Raw genomic sequence first — 27,258 nt, 5'->3', positions numbered from 1 at the left:
ACTCTTTATGATGTAACGTTAGCGTCGCTCCGAGCAGGATTCATCTCCAGGTCTGCGGCTGCTAGAAGAAACTGAAGGCTGTAATTTCAGTATCTGTGGGGGAGGAAACTCCACGTCTACACCAATGTAGGCTACGTCTGGACATTAGCATATTTAGATTCATTAGATGCATTTTTGCATAATACATTACATATCCTCAAGGCCATATTAACCCAATAGGCCTTACGGGTTGCAGCCCAGAACATAGCCACAGGGGGGGCTCCCAAGCATGATTGCGGATGGAATATGCAGAAAATATTACACTTGCACGCACTGAGATTTGAGCTGAGAAGTTCTTTTAAGGAGAACTGCCACTTTATATCGGCTTCCAAGTTGGCTAGACACTAGAGAGTGCTCTTGAGAGACAGTCCAAACTGAATGGGTTCCAATGGAGCTTTTGTACGAAATGCAACCTTGTCAATGGTTAATTAATTTGATCAATTTGTGTCCTAACTTAAAACGCTTTTCAACTTCAGCTAAAGGACTGTCTAGCAGTGTCTGATGTAAGTGTCTGTGTGTTTACCTAAGCCTTTACGTAAGATCTTAGTGTTATTAGTAATTAATGTTACATGGGTCTGTGAAATTTATGAGCAATTCGCACAGGATAAGAAATCTCGGCATATGTGACTGAGATGGGAGTGGCTACTCGATTTATGCGCTCCAAAATCTCCAAAAACATGATGTTAACCCACTTATAGTAGTAATGAAAAAATTAGCAGTCAGAGGTTCTGTTTAGAGGGGAATGGGGGTGATTCTAAGGCCCTGTGACTGATTATTTTGGCAAGATTTGAGCAGAATTACAGGCCCAGTGTCTCATGGAGTCCAAAATCCCTGGCAGCACCCCTGTGTACTGTGCACCAAGATATGTGCATTTTACCAGAGGCCCATCCATCCACCCACCTATCCATCCATCCATCCATCAGTCAGGATGTTGCAGTGTAAAATTCTCCTCCTCATTCCTACCACAAATATGCACACAGTCTGGCAGGCCTTAACTCCTAATGCCCATATGTTCTAACATACACACACAGCTGTTATTTAACGCTCCGTCATGTTGATATATGGGACTTAGAATTAGTAAAAGCCCCAAGCAAAACAAAACCGCACAATCCTCCAGCCACCATTTCTGAAGCAGAATCAACCTGACACCTGTTCCTTTCAGGGCCATCTTCACTCTGCTGCTAATGACAGTGATTACTGAGCTTCAGTCTGTTCCCATCACTTGAGCTGTCCCACGCATGTCCAATGCAGCCTTACTCTCTCTCTCTCTTTCTCACACACATACACACTTACACACACACACACACACACACACTCCATCCAGAACAAAAGTCACGACACTCTGCCAAACACATCATCTCAGGGCAGACTTGGATGGGAAGCTTCACACTCTGGGTTAACGCTGTCTTTAAACTTTGGACCTGCACAAGTCAAGAGTCAAGACCAAGACCAAATTAAGACCTGGTTTTATATCTTAAGTCAACTTTATAGCAGTAGCCTGTAGCACATCTCAAAGTGCTTAGCTGTTTCTTCGTCACTAAACTGGAAATTTATTAAGGTGTCAGTTCCTGTGCTCATTCCCACTGTAAATGGCCAGCCACCTTGATAAGCACTGTGTAACGCTTTACACAGCTGTACTCATTCGTTTGTAGTCTTACAACCAAGACAACCAAGGTCTCAAATGGAAGGTTGGTCATGTAATTCTGATTTAGCTCTAGTGTTAGCTCATTAGGTCATCTGAAGGGGCAGCCTCCTTTACTCAAGCCCTATCCTTATCCATATCTACCATTCTAAACCACAGTGGGTTAGAGATTTGCCTCATGAATGATTGAAGCCTAAATATTAGAAATATTAGAAAACCTAAATATTTTCTAAACTCTTTCTAATGAAGTTAATCTGGCTCTTCAGGGCCTCCAGTGTTATTGTACAAAACATGTTTTATGAAGACCATCCCACAGTCTAATAAACATCTGCTGTATTTCACTAGTATTTGTCTGGGTCAGAGTTACATCAGCATAATCCTGACCAATCACCAAGGCTCTGGCCATGGCTCTGCTCCCTCTCTTTGAGTCTGAGCACCCTGGAGAGCTAAAGCTAAACCTGGAGAGCTAAAGCTAAAGTTAAACCTGGGGAGCTAAAGCTAAAGTTAAAACTGGAGAGCTTAATCTAAAGCTAAAGTTAAACCTGGGGGGCTAAAGCTAAAGTTAAACCTAGAGAGCTAAAGTTAAAGTTAAACCTGGAGAGCTAAAGCTAAAGTTAAACCTGGAGAGCTACAGTTAAACCTGGAGAGGTAAAGCTAAAGTTAAACCTGGAGAGCTAAAGCTAAAGCTGAACCTGGAGAGCTAAAGCTAAAGTTAAAACTGGAGAGCTTAATCTAAAGCTAAAGTTAAACCTGGGGGGCTAAAGCTAAAGTTAAACCTAGAGAGCTAAAGTTAAAGTTAAACCTGGAGAGCTAAAGCTAAAGTTAAACCTGGAGAGCTACAGTTAAACCTGGAGAGGTAAAGCTAAAGTTAAACCTGGAGAGCTAAAGCTAAAGCTGAACCTGGAGAGCTAAAGCTAAAGTTAAACCTGGGGAGCTAAAGCTAAAGTTAAACCTGGAGAGCTAAAGCTAAAGTTAAACCTGGAGAGCTAAAGCTAAAGTTAAACCTGGGGAGCTAAAGCTAAAGTTAACCTGAAGAGCTAAAGTTAAACCTGGAGAGCTAAAGTTAAAGTTAAACCTGGAGAGCTAAAGCTAAAGTTAAACCTGGGGAGCTACAGTTAAACCTGGAGAGCTAAAGCTAAAGTTAAACCTGGAGAGCTAAAGCTAAAGTTAAACCTGGGGAGCTAAAGCTAAAGTTAAACCTGGAGAGCTAAAGCTAAAGTTAAACCTGGGGAGCTAAAGCTAAAGCTAAACCTGGGGAGCTAAAGTTAACCTGAAGAGCTAAAGTTAAACCTGGAGAGCTAAAGTTAACCTGAAGAGCTAAAGTTAAACCTGGAGAGCTAAAGTTAAACCTGAAGAGCTACAGTTAAACCTGGAGAGCTAAAGTTAAACCTGGAGAGCTAAAGTTAACCTGAAGAGCTACAGTTAAACCTGAAGAGCTAAAGTTAACCTGAAGAGCTACAGTTAAACCTGAAGAGCTAAAGTTAAACCTGGAGAGGTAAAGTTAAACCTGAAGAGCTACAGTTAAACCTGGAGAGGTAAAGTTAAACCTGGAGAGCTACAGTTAAACCTGGAGAGGTAAAGTTAAACCTGGAGAGCTAAAGCTAAACCTAGAGAACTAAAGCTAAAGCTAAAGTTAAACCTGTGTGCGTTGCCATGGTAATGTAAAAAAAAAAAACGTTTTGCCAGTGATAAAGAGCTGTCAGTCATGTTTATTCATTAGAATATTAAGACCTGGTCCAGGCTGCCTCAGAGAGGTCTGATTAGTGCATTTTGGCAATTTTTGAGGAGTGTTTTTTTTTATTTATAGTTTTTATAGAATTTGACCCTAATCATACCTGGCTACCAGAACATTTTGGTCCAGAACAGTTTTGGTCCGTTCTCACACACAGGCACGTTATGGATCCTACAAGCACCTGAATGACTCATAGAAGCAGCTGGAGCTCATAAAGACAAGCTTTCTGTCTCCCTCTCTGCGAGTCTCTCCACACAAACACATCACTCTGCTTCCCAAACTTCTCCTTTACTTTTCCGGCATGACTGGAAGAGGTCCAGAGAGGTTTCCGTGACACTGAATTCAGACCCCAATCTCTCACTCTAAACCCATGATGAAGCACATTTCTGCAGAAAGTAATTGGGGTTATAAGAGTTCCTTTCACTCCTCTGAGGATCAAGTGTGCACCAGCTTTAACGGACCAATAGATATTAATGTAGATATTAAACTACAACAGACCCAACCTAATGAATGGCTGCGAGGAGAAAGCAGGCTGTTCAGCATGGCTGAGTCCCCTGTCACCTCATTAATCTCTTGTTCACTCTAGCACATCCGAAAATCAAACCCGTAAGTGTGAGTAAGAGTGCTCGATTTTTTTAAATTAAAGCACTGTGTGTTTTCTCACACAGGGGTGGAAGCAGTACTGAAAATCCCTTCAAGTAAGCGTACTGCTACAGTACTGCTAATTTACCCGTGCAATTTAAAAACTGCTCACATTTATTAACCTATAATTAATTTGACATTAATTTCATTTTAATGAATTTTAACTCATTTAAAGATCCAGTGCTCGGGCACTTCGAATGAGCTCTGTGTGTGACATACTAAATGCTGTGATGCTGTATGAATAAACTTGCCCTGCTTATAAGTTAGCTAACACACAATAGAGCAATATTGAAATCATATATTTACGTGTAATAAGGAGTTTACATGCTTGCTATTCTAAATTGACAACATTAAAAAAAATTATCTAAGTTAAATATCTTATAAAAATCTGTGAAATATTATATATATATTTTTTTTATTTCTTTGTTGGCTATGTTTGCATGATTTTTCTGACCAATACATAGATATAATACAAAAATATTATAAATTTTTTAATTGCATTAAATTTCAAAATACATTGTATACACTAAAATGTATATCAGATCTATATGCCAAAATATATTTTAAAATACATTTATTTGAAGATATATGGGGAGATTTTTAACACAGAGGTATCAGCACATTGTTGCTGTCCAACAAAAAACATGTGTCTCCAAAATGGTGATTTTACAGAAGGCACTAATGTTCCTAACTTTGAATGGAAGTCAAAAATAAGAGCTTATCCACATACACAGTGTAGCGAGCAGCTACAGGGCTCAAACTACGGAAAAAACTAAAAATGGGCAAAAATGGAGATACATGGTTTTCACTGGACAACAGTGAAATATCCGACATGGCAACTAAAACAAAAATATTTTAAAATATATTTAATAAAAATATCTCGGCTCTCTGACATAAGAACTGGAAGCATCAATTTTTAATCATTGCTTTGATCGAGAGTGTTCAGTGAAGCCCATTAGCAAATCACATTTCTCCCTTTAATTATTTACAGACTACAAACTTTTGTTTCTGAGGCATTTCATGCACTGTGTACCACAAATGCAAACATACACACACACACACACACACACACACACATGTCTTACTTGCTTTGGTCTGCCAACTCAGTTGGAAAGGTGCACAGCTGGATAAGGTTGCCATGGTTACATTTATATGGCGTGTAGTTTGAGTTGGAACACCTCTATGAAAATTTAAACACAGACACAACGGAGGGAAAGTTTTCTTCTTCTGGGGCATGCATCCACAGGAAGCACATTTGTAGAGTGTGTACATCCAGCTTTTGTCTTGTCCACTGTCTGCAGATCTGAAGAGTCTTCTCTGAACTTTCAGGCCTGCTTTGGCCCATGATGTGCATCTGTTTGTGTGTGTGTGTGTGTGTGGTGAGAGATGATGGACAGGCTGTTGCAACGGATCAGACATGTGAACACACTGTTGCCTGAGGGTTGAGTCCAAACATGCATGCGCTCCATCTGAACCACACACACACACACACGCACACATACACATCACGCTGTGGACAGGAAACCTCCGGAGGGACTGTTATATAATAAAGGAGCTGTAGTCGGCGGATTTTGGACTACTCTGTGGCTTTGTTTTTCATTTGGCCTCCCTCTGAATAAAACAGGAGCGTCTAGGACGTCCCAGGAGCTGACATGACTCGGCTTAACCCCTCAATCCCTGGGCCTACTGTTCAGTTATTCATCTTAGAAAACTTAAATCCTATGTTTTTCCTCATATTTTAGGGGGTTAAAGTGCTCAAACACTCTGCATTCATTTACAAATGATAATTTCTCTCTATATCCCTTAGTACAACAACAATAATAAATAAACACGAAAGAATGCATTCAGCTACTTTAAGTTGCACCCATTGCTGACACAGATGTGCAGATGCCTGGGCCAGCAAAAGCATGCCCTTGATATTTATGAAGTGTCCCAATACTTTTGTCCATATAATGTATATAACAGATAGGGAGCATATTAGTTTCACATATACTGTATGTAAATCCTATTTATGCACATACACACAGTTTATAAAGAACTACTGCCAATAGAATAGGACTCTCTGGAGCAGATAAACATGAACCTGTTGGCACCATGCTGCCTAATGCCAGGCATGGGCTAGAGGGGTATAAAGCCCCCCAGCATTGAGCTGTGGAGCAGTGGAAGAACTGTGTTCTCCGGAATGATGGATGATGGTGCTCCATCCAGTACTTTTGAGATGAGTTGGGGAGTTGTCAGGGATGAAATGGGGTTGGTGATCATCCAACATCCCGACCACACTACAGCTCATGCTACTAAATGCAATCAAATCCTTATAGCAATGTTCCAGAATCTAGTTGAAAGCCTTCTTACTGGGACAGTAGAGACTGTTACTCCAACAAACGCAGAATAAACTCTTTTTAAATACCGTTGATTTCTGAAGAAACCATGAATGAACAGGTGTCCAAATACTTTTGTCAATTAGCTGTATCTGAGAAATAAACCGGCTGTTTTTGTTACTGTGCCTTTAAGAATGATTCATCAAATGACCTGTTCTGATTGGCTGCCCTGTGTGGTGCCTTAACGAGCAGTTTAGACGGAAACACTCCTTATAACTTCAGCATGAGTGGGTGTGCCCTAAAAATCTTTCAGGAAAGCAGGAACAAATCGGGTTTCCATTAAATGGGCCTTTAAGTTGGAGCATTCTCTCGCAGCACAGCCTAAGAGCTTCTGAAAATATTCGAAAGTCTCCGCTTTAACTTTGTCATCTTCCGTTCAGCACAATCCTGCTGGGAGGTCAGCTCTTGCAGGACCCACAGCGGTCCACCTCAGGGACTGCGATGTTTACAAGTAATGTTTGCACTCAAGCTCATGACCTTATGTCAACTTTCCCTCTCTCTGTGTTTATGGGTATTGTCGGTAGCTGTGCTGTTATACATGCCTGTGTGGTTCCTCTGAACGCTCTGAGACGGTGCTTGTTTGTACTCTGCAGCTGGGTCTCTGATCTTTGGAGCACAATTCTCTCAGAGTTATCTAATAAGCCTTGTGCTACTGCAGCGTGAAGGGAGATGAAGTAGTTTGCTGGCCCTCTGGCTTGTAACAGGGTGTTCCCTCCAGAAATACAGTACACCCACAAGCCTATTCTTAATCCAGTGGCGTTACAAGGATCCTCTGGGCCCTGTTGTGAAAAACCTGGGCCCTGGGTGTAAAATGCTTCCTGCAGGAATATGCTATCCTCAGTTCACACCCATAAATTAACAGAACGTAATTTTGTATTGATTAACTTAATTAGCTGTTCATGCAAAAGTCTCTCACCATGAATTACGTGGCCACTATGGCCAACTGTGAATGAATGATATTGATTGACTATTTTATTTTATTGTGACATATTTAATTTTAAACAATAAAATGAATCATTTATTGATTATTGCTGTGTTTTCATTGCAAGGGCTCTTCCAAAATCAGACAGAACGGTTGGACTTCCAACAGTACACCATCCTTCTTGCAGGTCCTTTGCTGTCATATGGGGGTTTGCTTTGCCTCTCTAGCTGTCATATGAGCAGCTCTATCTAAGAGTTTTCACTTCCACAGGCCTTCCACAGTTCACCATAACATATACTACACTGACAAAAATATTGATGCATCTGCTCCTTCATTGTTTCATTGGAAATCGATGGTATTAAAAAGAGTTGGAGGAGCATTGCTCCGAGGATTTGATTGCCATCAGCAACAAGAGTGCTCGTGAGCACCATCCATCATTTCAGAGAACACAGTTTCACTGCTCCACAGCTCAATTCTGGGGCGGGTTTTATTCCCCTCTAGCCCACACCTTGCATTAGGGGGCACAGTGCCAACCGGTTCATGTTAATCTCTGTAGAGAGTATCTCTATTCTATTGGCAGTACTTCTCTACAGGGACTAGACAAGCTGTGTGTGTGTGCGCCCATTTGCACAACTGTGTCAACAATGGGTGCAACTTAAATTACTGAATGCTGAATGCATTCATTAGAAGGGGTGTCCACAAACATTTGGACATATAGTGTAGAGCTGGAAGCACCTTGATATCTTTGTATTGCCTTCCCATCGGGGGAGGCCTGCTGCTTAGTGGAGCCCATGGTTGTTCAATGTTAGTTTGAAGAGTTGAAAATATTGGAATTGACGCAAGCAAACTGTTCCTAATGCAATTGTTGATCTACCTAACCAATCCTAAGAGGTCAAAAAAAGGCCTAAAAATTGTGACTGTGAATATGTGTCCAAATGTTTGCCACAATTACAAATTACTATAACTTTTTTTGTTATTATGTATTCTATATATTTTAATATTTGCAGAAAAACATAATTTTCTTACAAAGGTTGTCTTCACAGCTTCAATCTCAAAACAATTATAATTGCAAAAAAAAAGGCATATAAATAATACCAATGCCCAGTTGTACCACATGCTTTCCCCCCATACAGTACTGCTTTAATACTCAATTATTTTAAAATGGTATAAATTAGTATCAACCAAGGAGCAATTTTATCAGACCACTGTTCTAATATATGACACATATATATTATATACACAATTTTTGTTCCAACATAAGAGGCACCCTGGGCCAGATTATCAAAGAAACCCACTTGCTGTTGGCACAGTCCAATGCCAGCAATGCCCACGACTCTTATTCTGGGGGTAGAGGGTAGTAGCAAAGTGCACTCTTATATTATACAAATATTAATTAGCAATAAAACTTTAATAAGGCTGGTATTTATATATAAATATATAAATTTTTATAAAAAAAAGTTATCTCTGTGTGATTTAAGAGGCAGGAATCTGTGTTTTAATTCATTTAATATATGACAGGCTACCAAACATGAAACAGGTGCAGCATATTACACATCAAACAGATAATGTGTGTGTGTGTGTGTGTGTGTGTGTGTGTGTTTGTGTGCACACGCATGTGTGTGTTTCTGGCCAGACGGTAGGTGGGATGAGCTGAACAAGAAAATCTTGTCATCTTTCCCTAGAAATATGAATAATGCACTAGATCATCATACTCATATCTACATATATGCTGCTTTGTTACCTGCTATCTGCTATTCGGCAAATGACCACAAACGCCACACCAGTGCCTCTTCTCACAAGCAAGTCAGTTGTGATTAGCTTAGCAACATAGCTCTGTTAGCATCTCTCATTCAGCTGAGGAACACAATCGCTGATGAGCCAAATCATTACACATCTGCTCACGAGCCAAACAATCCGCAGTGATTCACAAACTCATAATTAGCAGCTTAACTTTAACATGTGTTTCTCCCAGTGACAGGATGCTAACAATTAGCGTCAGTCATTCTACACAGGGACTTTTCTGCAGTTTGTTTACTGAAGCTGCTCTACCACAGCTATCGTCTATTTACTGCTGGGCAAAAGTCAGAGACCACATTCATTTGTTGAATATTCAGTCAGAACAAGACAAGACAACCATTAGTGTTGGACACATGCCCGGGCAGCCATTGCCATAGCTCCCAGGGAGAAGAGAGGGTGAAGATGCTCAAGGGCCCAACAGTGGCAGCTTGCCAAGCCTGGGTATTGAACCTACAACCCTGTGATCAACAGCCCGGGGCTCTAACCACTGAACCACCACTGCCCACTCAGCTGCTAGATATTTTCTTCTTAACTACATCATGCTTGGCACTATATGGACAAAACTATTTGGACACTTGCTTATTCATTGTTTTTCTTCCCGGAAATCAAGAATATTAAAAAGTGTGTATCCTGCTTTTGTTGGAGTAACCGTCTTTCCTTTGCAGGGAAGGCATTCTACTAGATTTTCCAGCATTGCTGAGAAGGATTTGATTGCATTCAGGGCAAGATGTTGGATGATTGGTGTGACACACCTGGTAACACCACTACGTTCCAGTGTGCTGTTACGCCATGTGGGAGACTGGGGTTTGATTCCTGGTCTCAGTGACTATGCTGTGCTACACCAATAACAGTACTCGGGCGAGAGTCCTAACACTACATTGACCCCCTTCTGTAATACGAGTAACCTTCTAAGTCACACTGGATCAGCAGCTCAATGCTGGGGCGCTTCATGTTCATCTGCTCCAGAGAGTCCATATTCTGCAATATTTCTCTACAGGGACCAGACAAACTGTGTCTAGCACTTGCACATCTGTGTCAGCCATGGGTGTAAGTAGCTTAATGCATTCATATGAACCATAGGAATAGTGTCCACACATATTTGGACATATAGTGTATGTCCTCATCACTGAGAGAATGTTTATGACTACAAATAATGATAGTAGTTGGTCCAGAAGTAGCCTTTTTTTATTCTTGGGACTCTTGGCTCATCATCTGCTCATCAGCTATGATCAGCTTTCAACTACATGAGGCAGAGCTATAGTTATGAGCTGTCAAGGGCTTGCATTGGCGAAATTGCATTGGAAATAATGCATTTTACTCCAATACAGATATTAATTAAAATCTGTGGGAGGTAGCAGGTGTTTGAATATTGTGCAGGGTGCATGTCCCACCCCACTGGTTCCTACACCCCTGTGTATTACTGTGTTACCACCACCCCCCAGTCTTTACTCAGAGGTGTGAAAAGCCACATGTTACATAAAACCTATGTTAAATATGTCCCAAAAGATCGTTTGCTTTCTAGTAACTTGTGGACTCAAGTCAGCACTGGTTTCATGAACAGTGCATAATTATCAAGGGCTGTGAAACAAACTCGCACTGCTCTTTTGCAGTACATGATCTTTCTCACTGTGCCCACTCAGATGTAAAGACACCCCTGGGAATAGCTGGTTGCAGCCGTGCACTGCAGAAGTCATATACCTCTAAGATAAAACGTATAAAACCCTTGAGGTAATAAATATGAATACGATGTCTTGGCCTGTGGTGGAGCAATTGGAACCATCCGTCTATATGTAGGTTAGAATAGCAGCGAATCCTCCCTTTTAAACCTTTTAAAGCTTCACTCTCACTTCAGATCTTGGAAAAAATCCAAAGGTGTTTCAGCCTACCCTTCCACTGTGAGAATCATCATCACATCATCTCTGCAGGTCTGGAAGCATGTGGTGCTCAAGAAGGTCTTACTGAGAAACAGAAGAACATCTGATCAGATCAAATTGCTGAGGCTGCTGGGACTGACTATCCCAGAGTCCAGGCATCAATGACACTGAATGTGGTTGGGATGACTGGGATGGTGAGAAGCAGAAAATAACAAGCAGCCTATTTCCAAAGGTAGAGGTATAGGTTACACCTCTGTCTTCACCCTATATCCTAGACCTTACCTCTAAAACGTACAGTTACCGAATTACAGCATCCTGTCCTTAGGCAAGGTCTTCCTCCCCCACAGAGTTCCCAGCCTGTGCCTCTTACGACACCCAAAAAGTGCCTTGTTCCTCATAATGGCTACTAAGAAGGGACAATGCCTGGCTCAGATGTCCCGCCGATGCTTCACTGGCGCTGGGTATGTAGAGCGTGGGGATGCCCAAGGCTACATTAGCCCACTTTCATAGCCGGTGCTAAGCTCTCACAGGCAGCTGCAGCAGGGACATGTAGTCCTAAGACTCTGCATCTAACTTGGCCTGGTTTCAGGTCACCCACTGCAATTTCTCTTGTCCTCTGATACGTCTTTGGCCTGGATTTGAGTTACACTTCATATATTTTGTATTATTTATTTATGGCATGTTTGTGAGACCACCTTGGTGACCAGCTTTGGTACAGTACGTTTGGTAATGCTGATTGACCAGCTGACCGCGCCTAAATTCATGTCCTACTCTGGTCAAGAGCTAAACTGGTTAACCAATTTAAGCCACAAGCAGGTATGTTGGCCAGATGGTCAGCTTTTCAACCACAGTGACCATCAAAGACTAATATATATATATATATATATATATATATATATATATATATAAATATATAAATATATATATACTCCACACAGCATGAGAGATTGATTCGACAAATAGCCTCAAGATTTCATACAAAATAATGAGATTAGAAGTTAGAAGACATATATCACTGCTTTCCAAATGTTTCCTACCAGAGGAAGTGACATCACTGGGAGCAGGTCACATGTTTTACATTAGATCACGCATGATCTAATGTAATCCATTACATCCATTACATTGGATCAGGCATGAAACATATTTTTAATTACTGAAATAACAACAGAATATAGATCTAGATCTATAGATTCTAGATATAGAATCTATGTAATTGACTTTATACAAAAAAGTTTGAGTTAATTAAAATAAAAACGTAATTATTTTATGTTAATTCAAGTTGAATGTCTGAACCAGGAGGCGGAGACAGTCAGTAATGTGTGGGCTTGGAATAATTTAGTTCATATTTGTGTATAAGCACTGTTTTATTATTATAATAGTAACGAAGATTATAATTAGCATTTGTGGTAATGTGACCGTGTGTGGTGGGCAAAAGGTGAGTATCCATCAATTCTTGGCAATTTATTCAAGTTTACCAAAAAAAAAAAAATAAAACAAAAACAAAGAAACAACAAAGAAAAAATGGAAATGCATAAAAACAGTCACCGTAATTCTGCTAGCCTCTAGACTACCCCTGGTCTACGAGCCAGTCTATTTCATGTCACTCAGGTGACTCTAAGATTGATGATTCAAGAGTTTATTGTCATGTGCACATCAGAAACATACAGTTACACTGTACACTGAAATTCTTACTTTGCAGTTCCTACATTTACAGACATAATCTTATTTTATTATTCTTGTTATAATCTTTAACCCCTTGTCTGAAGGAGTTAGGCGTCAGTAGTGTACTGTGATTAGCTTACTTGATCACAGTTATCTAGGCTAGCCTCGCTCTAACTGTAGTTAAATCACTTACATACCTGTAAGCTGGTTTGCTGCTGTACCATCAATAACTGCACAATAAAGATAAGCAGTGCTCTATAAGGGCATCCTCTGCGCACGTTTTGTCATATTCGTGGCATATTTGTGACTTTCCCACATTTAAACAGAGGTTTCAAATGATCTCACACTGCCAGACTTTACAACCAGACCATTGACAGTGCAAAAGCAAAGGTCACTGAATTCACTTAGACGTGTCCACCCCTGAACCCCTGCCTTCAAAAAGAGAAAAAAAAAAAGGAAAAAAGACAAACCCTGACCCAACTGGCTCTCATCCCCCAGGGCTCATTTTATAAGAACAGACAGCTGAAAGCTCTCAGGCCGACCGGGCTAGGCTACGCTGTCGGCTAATCTCACCTTGCCAGCCATCTAGTTTCAATGAAATCAGGCATGAAGGGTAGACACTGCTTCCCAGTTGTGAATATTGGTCATGATGCAATAACTGCCATGGGGAAAGAATGGTAATGCTCTTGTAGTTTCAGTAGAGAATAGTCAACATTAATAACAAGACTGTGACCCAAAGCAGTGTAGCCATGATTCATTGCTTATATGGTTTTGTTTCCAGAGATATCCACCGTAATAAAATCACATTTGCAGTTAAAGGCCAAACTGAGCAGACAGTTTACTGGGGGTTTACATTTTTAGACCTGGTTTTCACATCCTTCTACATTTTCACTGCTTGCCCAAACAGAACTGTGCCACAACCTTCTACCACCAAAAGGACAGGTTAGCTGTGCCCTCTAGTGGTGAATACGGGCACTGCGGGGTGTTTTTTTTTTTTGTAAGGAACTTACCATACAATAAATTACACTAAGCCAATTACAGTCGTTTATTGAATAATAAATAAATAATATACAGTGCCGTGCACAACTTTTAGGCCCCTAATCACATTATACCTTTAGTACTTCTTACTTTTTTAATTTATCCCCTACCCTATTTATTGTTTAGTGTCATTTTCCTTTAGTTTAAGACTGTGTTCTGTGTTTTTTGTTACTTGTCATACGTGTTGCTCTCACCAAGACAAATTCCTTGTATGTGTAACATCCTTGGTGAAATAAAGAGATTCTGGTTCTGATTCTGATTCTGATTTAAAAGCATTTCTCTCAGCAATAAGAGAGTTTTTGCTGTAGAAACTCCAGATTACATTAGAGCAGATGCAGGTGAACATAAAATACAGTAAAAATGAACAAGAACTTCTCGTAGTTGAGATCTTGTGAGCTAGTCTGAAGGACAGAGACTGGTTCCAGGTTCCCATACCCAGACGCTGTCCTATCCGGACCTGGCCCTATAATAGATACATTATTGAGGCGAGAAACAGCGGGTAGTTAATAAAAGGGGAGAAATTGACCGAAATCTGACATTTAATCTGTTTATTCTCCCCACAGTCATTTCTAAACCAGTATATCTCATCTGCTCTGAGACCGTGGAGATTATTACCCGCAGAAATGTTAAGAGCATGGTTATGGAGGCCTTGCCAGTGCCTAAACGCCAGAGGGAGCCCGCGAGCGAGTCTTCAGTGAATGGGGGCTAAACGGCTGATAAACGGCTTAACACGTTAAAGCAAAGCAAAAATAAAATGTCTGTATGGTTACATGTTGTACATTTGTCTACATCTTGGACAATAGAGACGCTAGCATTACTGCAACTGAGTGCTGACTGGTTGGCGAGCTGACGATGGGGTTGTTGCGGCCATTTACGACACAATAACTTAGTTTGGTGGCAACGATTGTCCTGTCCAGCTGATGCTATGCTAATGTGTAATGCGACTACATTTGCAGTGTTAGCCATGAATATTATTACAATAAAGAAATATATTATTATAAGTATTATATTATTATAAAGATTTAACGAATCCGTGTGCGCTCCCCTGTCTGCTCATGGCTGCTGCCGTAAAGCGATTCTTCACTACAATCGAGGCACTTCTACAAAGTCTTATAACTGTTGTTGTAAAGCTTTAAAGTCTGTCTGCGGTGCTGAAACAGTTAATGCTGTTCTGTGCTGAGTAAATGACGGCGTTTTCGGTATGAAAATGATCGAATATTTATTAATTGATTTGCTCCTTAAGAACCCATTCATTTTGGACTCGCTCGGGAGCGCCCTCTAGTGTCCTCTCTACAGGTTCTCTGGTTACTGTCAAGCTGCACTTCGAGACTATGTGAGTTATTAAGCCTTTTATTTTATTAAAGATTTCATTTCTATTTAAATTTTTCAGATGCATTGTGTTATTATTTAATTTCACTGGAAATAGGAGAAGAACATTTATTTAGAGTATTTGTTATTTACAATTTCAGTTCAGTGTAAAAACTGTCCTTAAATATTGTTAAAATAAATTGAATTGTAATTGAACATTGACATTCAGTTGTTGACTACATAAAACTACTAGGATGCTTCAGTATACAGGATATGGCACTTAATTATAAAGCAAGTTAGACATTATGATCTTTCGCATTTTGCCTGAGGGAGTTTTTTGGTTAAATACAAGCAATCATTTGGGCTGTCAAATACAAACCTATTAGATAAATCACACTTTGCTTGTGCAGTGTATTTCTATTTAACTATCATTGCTGCTACATCAGCTGGATATCCTTTTCTATCTGACCAAGGCATCATGCCTTTTCAGCTGGGCTATGGTGCGCATTAGCAGCCTCCTCCAATAGCCTGACCCTTCAGGCTTTGGGCCTTTTCATCCCGCTGCACCTGTTCTGAGCTGTCAGACAACACACAGACTATGTGTGTGTGTGTGTGTTTCTGGCACATACGCCTGGGTGTGTGTTTTTAACAGAAGGGCCATAGCATCAGAGTTCGGCGTGACGGTTCCTCCGTTGTGACCCCTCCTCATGTCCAGGCAGGTAAGTCTCAGGATTGGAGAGTCAAAGGTCATGATATGGGCTGGAATGTGTAAAGTGCTTGGTGCCCATGGTGTTGCCACTGGATCTCTGATGATGGGGTTTGAGCAGTGTGGCTGAAGAGTGGTTTATAGAGGCCATTGTGCTATTTTGGGAGCTCTAACATTGTGTAATTCTTACATGTGTTGAGGGCACCACAATGAATGAACTGGTTTTTGATGGATGTTTGGATCATAGGTAATTTGAGATAGCCCCAACTACACAATAGCTTGGAGTATTGGGCTAGCATTGCATCAGATGCTGCTTGACATTTTCCTGAACTCTGTTGGCCTTCACTTGCTCTGAACCACTAACCTATGATGGCATGTGTTTTTGACAATGTGTGAAATGGTCTAGTACCTGAAGGTTTAAAGGGGAATTTCATTGAATGTATTTTTCAATAAATTCCTGCACAATGTAACAGTAAAGATGGATACTCTGATGGATTTGGGGTGAAACTCACCATTCTAAACAAATCTTAGAAGAAGTCAGAATTGTTCACAGTGGTAGTGATAGGAATCAGACATCCAAAAGTCACATCACAAATAATTGTATTATGAAATGATTTTGAATATGGTTTCAGATGCAAGTAAATTTCATTTACAATAGTGGCGGGGAGGTACATGTAGGGGGTCTTGGGGTAAAATATATTTATATTTATATAAAATACATTGTACATATATATATATATATATATATATATATATATATATATATATATATATAGATAGATAGATAGATAGATACACACACACATATATATATTTGTTTTTGATATTTGTTATTTTGTATTTATTTATTTATTTCAGACAGTAGATAAAAGAATAAAAGAATTACATTTGCCTTGTACTGGATCACTGCTTCCTTTTACCACCAATGTATAGGAACTTGAATCTATACACACATATTTGTTTCTGTACAACAGACCATTTCACACCACTCCACTCTGAATCACTTTGTTTACATCTCAAAGATTTAATTATGCAGCAATTTTGGAACATTGGCAGATTATCATTTAAATGTACCACAGCTGGGATCTTGGTGACTAAGCACATCTTTGATTAAGCAACTTACAGATGATTACAGATGATAAGTAGCTGTTGGATGTGCCAATTAGTGATGAATATGGTACTGTGATCTGTGGGACAGCACCAATCAGACAAATAAAGGTCCCCTCATAGTAGACACTAATACAGGAAGTTCCATCAGATTTCAGCAGAATGATTTAACATCATTATATTAATAATGTGTTTAATCCCTTAATGCAGAGAGGTTAATTACACACTAAGGTGTATTATTCTGTATCTACAGGGACTTCTGTACAAACTGGTGGGGCTTTTCTCTGATAATAGAACTTTGTAATAACATTTTCGACCTGATGGGCGGTCCATGGGTGTTTTAAGGGCAGTAAAATGAATGAGATTGGGCAGATATAGTATGGTAGATGGTAGATATGTCATAGAAAATGAGAAGAGTGAAAATGCTCACATTGCGATGATGATGCTGAAACGATAAATTGTGCAGCCCTATTTAAAAATGCTCATCCAGGTTTTCATTAATTTAACCAGAATCTTCTCTTTTGTGCTATCAGGGGTAGGATGGACGAGAGCACATTTGAGATGTTTGACGAAGAGCTTGGGACACCATTACAGGATGTTCCTCCACAAAAACCTTTCAGACAAGCTCGCCGGACAGGTACAGGAACACCACAATCTCAACCCTGTTCTACTTACATCTGATGGTCTTTAGATGGCAACTGAAGTGCTGAATAAAAGGAAACAAAGCTGTCTAATGGCCAAAATATGCTGGAGGCAGTAAAGCAGTGGTGATATTTCAGGACCTGATAGAACCTGTGTGTCTAATTATATACCAGACTGGCTGTGACCAACATTGGCCACATACTGAAGCATAGTCACACAGCAATAGTAATATGACACCAGCTAGTGTGACAAACACTAGCTTCACAAACCTCCCTCTTCCTGCATCTTGCTTTCACATGCCTTAGCCTATACACACAGGGTATAATGTCTCGTTCCGATATACACACTTGCCTATAAGCCAATGTCTTGTTTTTTTCAGAGACGTATGTTCAAAGAAGAGTGAGAGAGGTGAGTTTGGACGTCAGTGCACCATAACCAAGGTCAGATCTGTCCGACTGAACTTACATACACTCTTACACAAGGGTTCTTCAAGGTTCTGTTTAGAACCATGACAACTCCAATAACCATTCAGATGCTTAAATGGTTCTTAGGATGAAGTGTCCTTTGGATTGGTGGAAAATGTTTTGTTTATGGTTCTATATAGCACCAAAAAGGGTTCCACTATTGGTGTGAGAACCGGGAAAGAGCTGTTTTTTAGCACTCTATAGAACTCTATAGAGTATAGTATTTTTAGAATTTTAGAATTCAGTACAATGTATGCCAATCAGCCATAGCATTAACACCACTGACAGGTGAAATGAAAAATATTGATTACCTACAGTGGCATCTGTCAAGGGTTGGATGTATTAGGCAGCAGGTGAACAGTCAGTTCTTGAAGGTGTTAAAGGCTAGATGTGAGGGCTAGATGACTGGGTAAGGACGCATTAGACTGGGTAAAGACACATCAGGCAAGGAATTTCTGGTATTCAGTACCTATCCAAAAAAATGATTAACACTGAACCAGCGACAGGATCATGAGCTACTAAGACTCATTGATTCAATCCATGGAGGCCCCACTTTACAGCTTACAGAACTTTGTGGATCTGCTGCTAATGTCTTGGTGCCAGACACCACAGGACACCTTCAGAGGTCTTGTGGAGTCTATGCTCCGAATAGTCAGATCTGTCGTGCCTGCACAATGGGGACCTACTCAACATTAGGCCGGGGTTGTTAATGTTAAGGCTGATCGGTTGTTTGATGTATGAATCAGATCCTCAGAGAGTCCCACGCAGGCCACATTTTTGCTCTATCCCTATGTGTGGGATAAGACCCCTGCTTTAAAGGACAACTCCACTGTAGACCAATTGAGTTATTTTGAATGCCTGATATACTTTGCTTGCCACAGGAACCTCCAGTCGTTCAGCAGATCCCGAAGGCTGTTCCCCATGATGCCCCCATCTCAAGAACCAGTAGGTCTTTCCCCAAGAACGTCATAACATTGCTAATAATGCATGAAAGCTAGTTGGAGACTACTTTAGGAGAAGAACTGTAAACAGGTTTAGTGGTCAGTTGTTCATTTGTAGTTATTTTTATTATTTAGGTATTTTGTTATAAGATGTTCCTCCTATTTACTTGTATTTAGGAATGTACATATTTATCAAGTCTGTCTGGTTCTTAGTAATACTTTGTCATCACCTCTTATCCACAGTGCCACTACGTAAGGCGTTGTCCCTTCAAAATGTTGCCCAGATTGACATACCATGGGAGGGAGTGACGCTTAACCGCTGCCTCATCATAGCCATCACCATATTGGTCCTCACCTCAGGCCTTCAAAGACTAGGCGGTCAGTGAACTTGCATATGCCCTTGGACAAGGTGTCCAGCTCTGGTTCTAGAGGGCCTTGTACCGGTTTCATGGATTTCCTGCCTAAATAGACCTGATTTAGCTTTGCAGGTTCACTTGGTGTGTTTGAGCAGGGACTGTTACCCTCCAGGACCAGAGCTTGACACTTTTGCTCTGGACTGTTTCCCTAAGTTGAACTGAGTCAACAGTTAAATTGCTGCAAACAAAGGTTCCTAAATGGTTCTTGTCTTGGATGTACAGTTCTATGGAGAATCTTTAAAAGAACATGTATATTATGTAAAGGTTCTCTTAACTTTGAACTTCACTTCAAATGTTTCTTTAAAGAACCATCCACTTTAACGCATCCTTTATGGAAGTGGTTCTTCTGTGGTGTTGCGCCATAGAACCCATTTTGATACCTTTAGTGCTGTGGAGTGATCAAATCTTGTCCTCTCTCCCTCAGAGGCCATTAGAGGCCGCAAAGATGGGACTGATGTAGACGACAAAGGTACTACACTTAATGTGAGACACACTGCAGTCAGGAAGGGGAGATTACCACCACCTCAGGTCAGGATAACCACCATCCACACCAATCTGAACTGTTAACAGGCCGATTTACATCAATCAGCCATAACATTAAAACCTAATGCCTAATATTAAGTAGGTAACCCTTGGACATAGACTCCACAAGACCTCTGAAGACGTCTGGCATATCTGGCCCCAAGACATTAGCAGGAGATCCGTTAAGTCCTGTGTGTTGTGAGGTGGGCAACCATGAGTCTTGGGTGCCCCTGACCCTGTTGCTAGTTCACAGATGGTTCCCTTCTTGGACCAAGTAGGCACTGACCACAGCATACCGAGAACACCCCACAAAATCTGCCTAATGTTTTGGAGATGTTTCTTACCCAGTTGTCGAGCCTTCACAAATATGGCCCTTGTTAAAGTGGCTCAGATCTGTATATCTGCCCATGTTATCTGCTTAATTTATCCCATCCCTTCACTGATGCCACTGTAAATAAAGATAATCAATGTTTTTATTTCACCTGCTAATGTAATGGCTGATCAGTGTATATTGGTAAGATTAGAACTTAATCTGGCTACATTTTGCAAGTGGTTAATTAATCAACTATGTTGAGTTTTGAGGTTTTGGGGAATGTTGAGAGGTCGAACATGCCCCAACTCCTCCTCAGCCCTGTAAAAACCCTTCACTAACACTTCAGCTTCGTGTTCAACAACACACCCACCACCACTCCATCTCCTCCCTTCTTTTCTAATGCTCACCTCCGTCACGGGGGGGCTCGGCTTCACACACCCGTCACTAAGTTACTTACAGCAACTGAACTTTTGACCACCTTGTGTAGTAATACCATCTTTAATTTCTCCACAAGCCTGAGACCTCTCTGTGGGACACCTTTTTCTGGTGGGTCAGCGATGACGACGATAAAGATGAGCGGGGCAGACGGGGCAGATCCAGGAAAGGGGCTCAGGAGAGCTCTTCCCGGGGCCTCAGACACAAGGCCATCCCAAACAGAAACCTACTGAAAGGGAGACAGGATAGTTTTAAAGCACGAAGAGGAAAGGCCAGAGAGCACGACAACGAGGAAACAGCAGAGAGAGTGAAAGGACAAAGAGCGAAGGAGAAGAGACTTAAACTGAAGAAGCAGGAGGAAGAGGAGCAGGAGAAGGAGGAAAAGGAGGAGGAGGACAAGAAGATACCAAAAAAGAAGTCAAAAGGGAGCAAGAAAAAAGATGCTAAGGAAGAGTGAAGAAAGTGAGAAAAGGAAATAAAGAGGGTAGGGTGGGATGCCCGGCAATCACTAGAAAGTAGTGGAGGGAACTGCTTTTTATAGGGTGATGTTTCTGACAGGTGCTACAAAAGGTTTCTCAGGAGGACACGAAAGCTTAACTAAATGCAGGTCCAGGTCTAAAAGGGTAACTGCACTCTCATTAGCTTAACTGCTGTTTAGGGGTTTAATACCAGTTAAACTATGTTAAAACCTCAATTAGTCACATGGTTACTTAACTCATACACCCTAGGTGTATTATTCAGTTATTATTAATATTATCCCCTAACCCTAACCTATCATATACATTAATTCTGATAGTAATATAGTTCTGAGAGTGATGAAGTTCGGACTTTAATACAGGGTCTAAGGGGTAAAACTAGTTCTTTTGTACTTCACCTGTCATTTAAAATAAATGTAACTGCTGTGATTCTGAAATCACATTTACCACTAAGTGTCACTAAATCTGAGGTTTATATTAAAAAAACAAGACAGCTGCGACTGATGTGTTTAGGTCAAACTTTGCACGGGTTCAGTAGGCAAAAAAGTGCCATTAGTTGAGCAGTGATGTTAATTTTATAAAACAGAATTATATTAAAAAAATAGAATAATATAATGAAATTGGCTTAGATAAAAAAAGGCAACCAAAAAAAATATGTATATGAGAGAGAGAGAGACACACACACACACACACGTGTGGAAAGTACCCGGTAATTTTCTGACATTTTTGATTGCAAACAGTCTCGAAAGCAAGGTTTGTTTGTACTCTCCTGGGTGAGTGATCTGGAAATATGACTTACTTTAAGATGGAGGAGTGAGGAGTCAATCATTAAAAACACTTTCCTTTCCAAACAAAGCTTGGTCAGCATGTGGATTTGTTCAGTTCCATCACCAGCATACCAGACAACAAAGTGACATAGCACTGATTTGTCCAACTAGATGTTGGATGGGTGTAAATAATTTTAGACTCCCATGGTAGACATCTTTGGAAATATTTCCATTACCAAATGAATGAATACAACAACCACAATGACCACTATTTATTGTAATATCAATGCATTACTGAACAAATAAAATTGCTGGGGGCTCTTACAAGGGCCTAGTGCCTTTGTAAAATACTGTACATGAAGTATGTGTTGTTATTTTGGTTGTATTTCACACTGGTCAGATATCAGTGCCTTGTTTGTTTTGTTTATTTACTTATAAAATGTATGCCTTTTCCCCAGTTTGTTACTGCTAATGTAACAGTTCGGAACTCTTAGCACTAGCAATGCTCCCGACACTAGGAAATAACTTAACATATTCTCCAATACATGTTAAGCAAGTTACTGCCTATTTTCAAACTGCCGCAGATTCACCATCACCAGGCAGCTGACACACTTGGAGAAAAGGTCCAGGTCCCCAGCTGCACTGCACCAGCTATCGGGCACTTGGGCCGGCCAACATCGCTTTAAGAATGATGAGGGGAAGGTGCACCAACTACCCACCCGGAGAGAGCATGGCCAATTGTGCTCTTTCAGACTCCAGCCGCTGATGGCAAAGCGACATGTCTCGAGATTCCTACTCGCGACCCCCGGGCAAAAGAGGGCAGCGTGTTACACTTGAAGTTCAGTATTATCTTCAGCAAACAGTTTTTCTTTCAATTTATAGTAATGTCCCTTCTTCTCCATCAGTTCCTGGTGAGTACCTTGCTCCAGCACTGTCCCCTTGTCAATCACGATGATCTGGTCTGCCTTCTCGATGGTCTTCAGTCTATGAGCAATCACCAGTAAGGTCTGGTTGGAGCCCTTAGCCAGAGCTTCTTGAACCTGTGAAATATGTGTTACAGATTTTATGATGTTACAGATTTGGTTGAATCTGTTATCTGTTTGTTGAATCACTTGAAACACAAAGACTACTGCATTCCCATGCTGTAGACTGTCTGTAAATATGGCTGTGTTTATGCTTACCGCTTGTTCACTTTTGGCATCCAAAAAGCTGGTGATCTCATCCAGTAAAAGAACTTGTGGCTGTCTGATCAGAGCTCTGGCGATGGCAATGCGCTGTTTCTGACTACTACCAAGAAGGTTTCCTCGCTCACCAACATCTGATGAACAGATTTTATGAACTATATTTAATAAGATCACCGAGATACACCTTTTGCTAAAAGTTACAGACTAAAGAAGGTAAAATTTAAAAATTGTCACGATCACCTTTGTTTTTGTTTTTTTTTGTCACGATCACTTTTATTTACTTGTCATATGTGGCTTACAAATCCAAAACCAGTGTATTTACCTGTGTCATAACCATTCTGTAGCTGGCAGATGAATTCATGGGCATTGGCTTTACGAGCTGCCTCCTGAACCTGCTCCAGTGAGCAGTCAGATAGGCCGTAGGCAATATTTTCAAGTACTGTACCAGAAAAGAGAACAGGCTCCTGGCCCACCACAGCAATCTGCGAAATGCATTATGGTAACAGTTGTTAACAGTGAATGAAAGCTAGCAGGAACTTTTATTTATTGTTAGCCACATTAGCAAGATTACCAATTGAAAATGCAAGTACTACTAAAACAAGTGAGATTTTTTTGTGGGTTACTCAGCATTGTTTCCAACTGCACAGCTCACACTTACATAAACTTCCACATTCAGATGTCGTATTTACTCTAAAATACTCCAGACTAAAGTCTGAGCAGACTGATGCTGTTTCTAAAAATACTGTACGATGCCGGTATGACCTTACCTTGCTATGCAGGTACTTATGCTGGTAGTTCTGTAGAGGCTTTTCATCCAGTAAGATCTCTCCATGCTGAGGCTGGTAGAACCTCTGCAGTAAACTCACACAAGTACTCTTCCCTCCACCGGAAACTCCTACCAGAGCAGTCATCTGACCTGGCTTCAGTTCCAGCGAGAAGTTCTGAAATAAACACATCCAGGTATTTTTGTCCTTTAGTAGCCGTTAAGCCTGTATACACTGTAGTAATAGACTGTGATCTGATCAGACCTATTAGTGTTCTTACATTATATATTTATACATCTTACATTAAATCCAAATATGATGACACATATTCCAGTCAAAAGTTTTAGAAAACCCCCATTTTTCCTGATTTTTCAGTCCGCATTAGGGTACTCGGATTGGACCGGGGCAAAAAAAACGTATTCATACATCTCTCAAGATTGCCTGAGTCATGAAACACTACAGGTGGACTACTAAAAAATTAGAAGATGGTGTTCTACATTGTTTTATGTTAGTAAGCCATGACTCTCATAATCGACTGTGCATTCTTTGAATTCTTAAAACATTAAAGCTAATATTAAACTACACAGCTCACATTTTCGTCCCATTATAGGCTTCATTAGTCATATTACAGCATGTGATAAATGGTGAACCTCAACCTGAAAAATGTGTAAGAGGAGCTGTACCTCAAGCGCATTGTGGTCTGGTCGTGTTGGATAGGAGAATGAGAGCTTTTGAAAGAAGACATGGCCTTTCAGCTTTTCTGGCTGGAGAGTCCCATCAGTGCTCACTTCAGGCTTGCGATCTAGGTACTCAAACACCTTTCCTGCTGCCCCCACACAGTTCAGCATGTCCCCAAATATGTAAATCAAAGTCTGTAAAGGATAAACAGTATAATAATGTTTTGTATGTAATGATCATAATGGTTTTACAGGTTTTGCAGAAGTTCACAACATTTTTGGTCAAAGGAAGACATACCCTAATGTTGTTGCCAAGGTTTGACTGGTAGAGGATGAATGAGACCAGACTACCTGTAGTCATCTCTCCATACTGTATAAAGAGCCTGGCATAGTGTAGCATGAGCACATTCACTCCCAACTCTATCAGCTGAAAAAGATGTCATTATGAACAGAAAATCAGCAATCTTTCAATCATTTAACAGTGAGATACATTACTCAGTACTGTCAATATTCATGTATACTGGCAAACCGTCTCTGGTCAAGCCTCTCTGTCTACCGTGTCTCATCTGAACTGTTTTTCCCATGATCCCTGTCTCACGCCATCTTACCTCTACCCATGTACCACCTTCCCTATTAGTGCACCCACCACTGCTTTGTTAATCTGTGTGCTTTGCTGTATGTATGCTGTGTTGCATCTGTAGTGATCCACTATGTGTTCAAATGTTTGTGGACACACTTTCTATTGAATGCAGTTTCATAGGCCCCAAAATAGAACCCTGTGGGACGCCACAAGACATTCAATTCAACTTTATTTATATGGAGTTTTTTGCAACGGATACTGTCTGGGTCCGAGCCTCCTTTGAGTAAGCAAATGGCGGCAGTGGTAAGGAGAAACTCCCTCTGAAACAAATGTTAGAGACCTTGCTGATTATGTTTAAATGTGTCTCAGACAACTTACTGAAGTGGTTTGAGTGATCAGATTTTGATCTGTATAAAATGCATTTTGGGTGCGTTAACACTTGCATTTTTAGGTGGCTTGGCCTCTTCCACATATAATCCTGATAATCAAGATGCATGTCAAGTGACTCGATGTAAACAGAGTCAACGTGCCTCAACTTTATCTGCGCTATGTTTACAATATTCATGTAATGTTAACCTTAAGATAAAATAAATAAGTAAACAAAACAATAGAGGCATCATTTCACACTTACCCGTCTAATCAGCAGGTACACTGCCCTAACTGTGCCCCGCTGAGTCTTTAGATTATGGATGTCCATCAGCCTGTTATCATAACGACGCAACTCATTCTGCTGAGAGTTAAAGCTCTTTACTGTCCTGATGCCTGATACAGTCTCCCCTGCAGCATCATTGGCTCTTGCTATGGAGTCCTGAACTTTCTTCGAAAGTCTCTAGAATAAGCATAAATACAAAATTTCATCCATCAGTTGTTTGTAAAGTATTACACCATTCAAAGGACGTCCTAATTTTCTTCTGTAAAGGGAGCATTAGGTATGTTTGGTCGGTACCTGGTAATGTGTGTCATAGATGTTCTGTAATAGGCCAGTCAATGGTGTCTCCATCAGTATCAGTAATGTCAGCTTCCAGGAGAGGCTGCACATCAAGTACAGCATGCCCAGGGTTTTAATCAGGGTCCGCAGAAGCACGTTCACATTTAGGGCTACAGCTTGGGCCATCAGAGAGGTGTCTGTGGACAGTCTGCTTGTGAGGTCACCTGCAGGGAAATTTTACAGTGACACCAGAAATTACAACCACGTTGCCAAATGCAGTCCTTAAGTAAGCGTAAAAAATCCTTCATGCACCATTGATGGCCATCACACACACAACGTAGTGAGAGTAGTGAGAGAACTTGAGCGTGCTGACAGTCTGAAGGAGAATAACAGACAGCATATAATGTGTACCTGTCTTTGTGGTCTCAAAGAAGCCAATTTCCTGCCTGACCAGGGAGCTGAAGAGCCACAGCTTCACTCTACAAATGAAGCTCCCAATAGCACACAAGAAGAGGCCTCCTCGGCAGCCTGCGCTGAAAGAGCTAACGACAAGCAGAAAACGATTATCTAGGGTACAGATAGGAAATGCAACATTTAACTGCACAGTGTGTGGTGGTGACCAGGGTTAGGTAGTAATGGACTGTGATGTGATCCTCGTGACAGCGCCTTAGTCCGCTGGACCACTCATTTAACTGATAAGGGGAGTGAAGTTACCAGTTAGCATCCAAAACAAGGATTCAAAGTCTAACTCTCAGTTCCACCTTAAATAGTGCAGCGGTTACTGCATACATTTCAACAGCAGAACGCAACTGCCTTGTTTTGGCTGGTAACTGCTAATGTTGCTGAACTTATCAGTTAAATATTTTTGTTAATTAATTAAGCTCTGGCTGTTTTGTTCACCATAATAAGGTCACAAATGAATATGCTCGTCTGTTAATGGCGCATAGAGGAAGCCAGAGGGCATTTTATTATAAGTTTAAGTAAAGTTTAAGCAGTTTTTTTTTACTTACCTTCCAAAAGAAAACAGTGTCATGAATATTATCACTGATCGAAAATCACCCCAGTGGTGCTCAGCACTCAGGATATCAATCAGCTTTCCTGTGTACAGTGGAAGGAACATCTCACCTGAAAGCACAAGAACACTCACCTGAGCATGGATATTTAGATCAGACAGAGAGAGAGAGAGAGAGAGAGAGAGAGAGAGAGAGAGAGAGAGACAGAGAGAGAGACAGAGAGAGAGAGAGAGAGAGAGAGAGACAGAGAGAGGGGGGGATAAGGAGAGAGAGAGAGACAGAGAGAGAA

At 40.7% G+C, this 27,258-nt stretch overlaps 1 protein-coding gene across 1 annotated transcript in view; it reads right to left on the bottom strand.

Annotated features, from left to right (window-relative positions):
• Positions 1–22,080: 22,080 nt before the first annotated feature.
• Positions 22,081–27,258, bottom strand: part of LOC140545940 (antigen peptide transporter 2-like) — a 7,908-nt gene continuing 2,730 nt past the window's right edge. Inside the window, 10 exon segments of the mRNA XM_072669013.1 lie at positions 22,081–22,863; positions 23,005–23,141; positions 23,330–23,489; positions 23,775–23,948; positions 24,455–24,643; positions 24,747–24,875; positions 25,660–25,857; positions 25,975–26,180; positions 26,368–26,498; positions 26,967–27,081. Of these exon segments, the coding sequence (XP_072525114.1) occupies positions 22,651–22,863; positions 23,005–23,141; positions 23,330–23,489; positions 23,775–23,948; positions 24,455–24,643; positions 24,747–24,875; positions 25,660–25,857; positions 25,975–26,180; positions 26,368–26,498; positions 26,967–27,081 (1,652 nt within the window). The 3' untranslated portion in view covers positions 22,081–22,650.

This window comes from Salminus brasiliensis, chromosome 23 (genome assembly GCF_030463535.1).
Source record: "Salminus brasiliensis chromosome 23, fSalBra1.hap2, whole genome shotgun sequence".
Classification (NCBI taxonomy): domain Eukaryota; kingdom Metazoa; phylum Chordata; class Actinopteri; order Characiformes; family Bryconidae; genus Salminus; species Salminus brasiliensis.
Note: the sequence above shows the minus strand (reverse complement) of the source record. Positions and strands in the feature narration are given on the sequence as shown.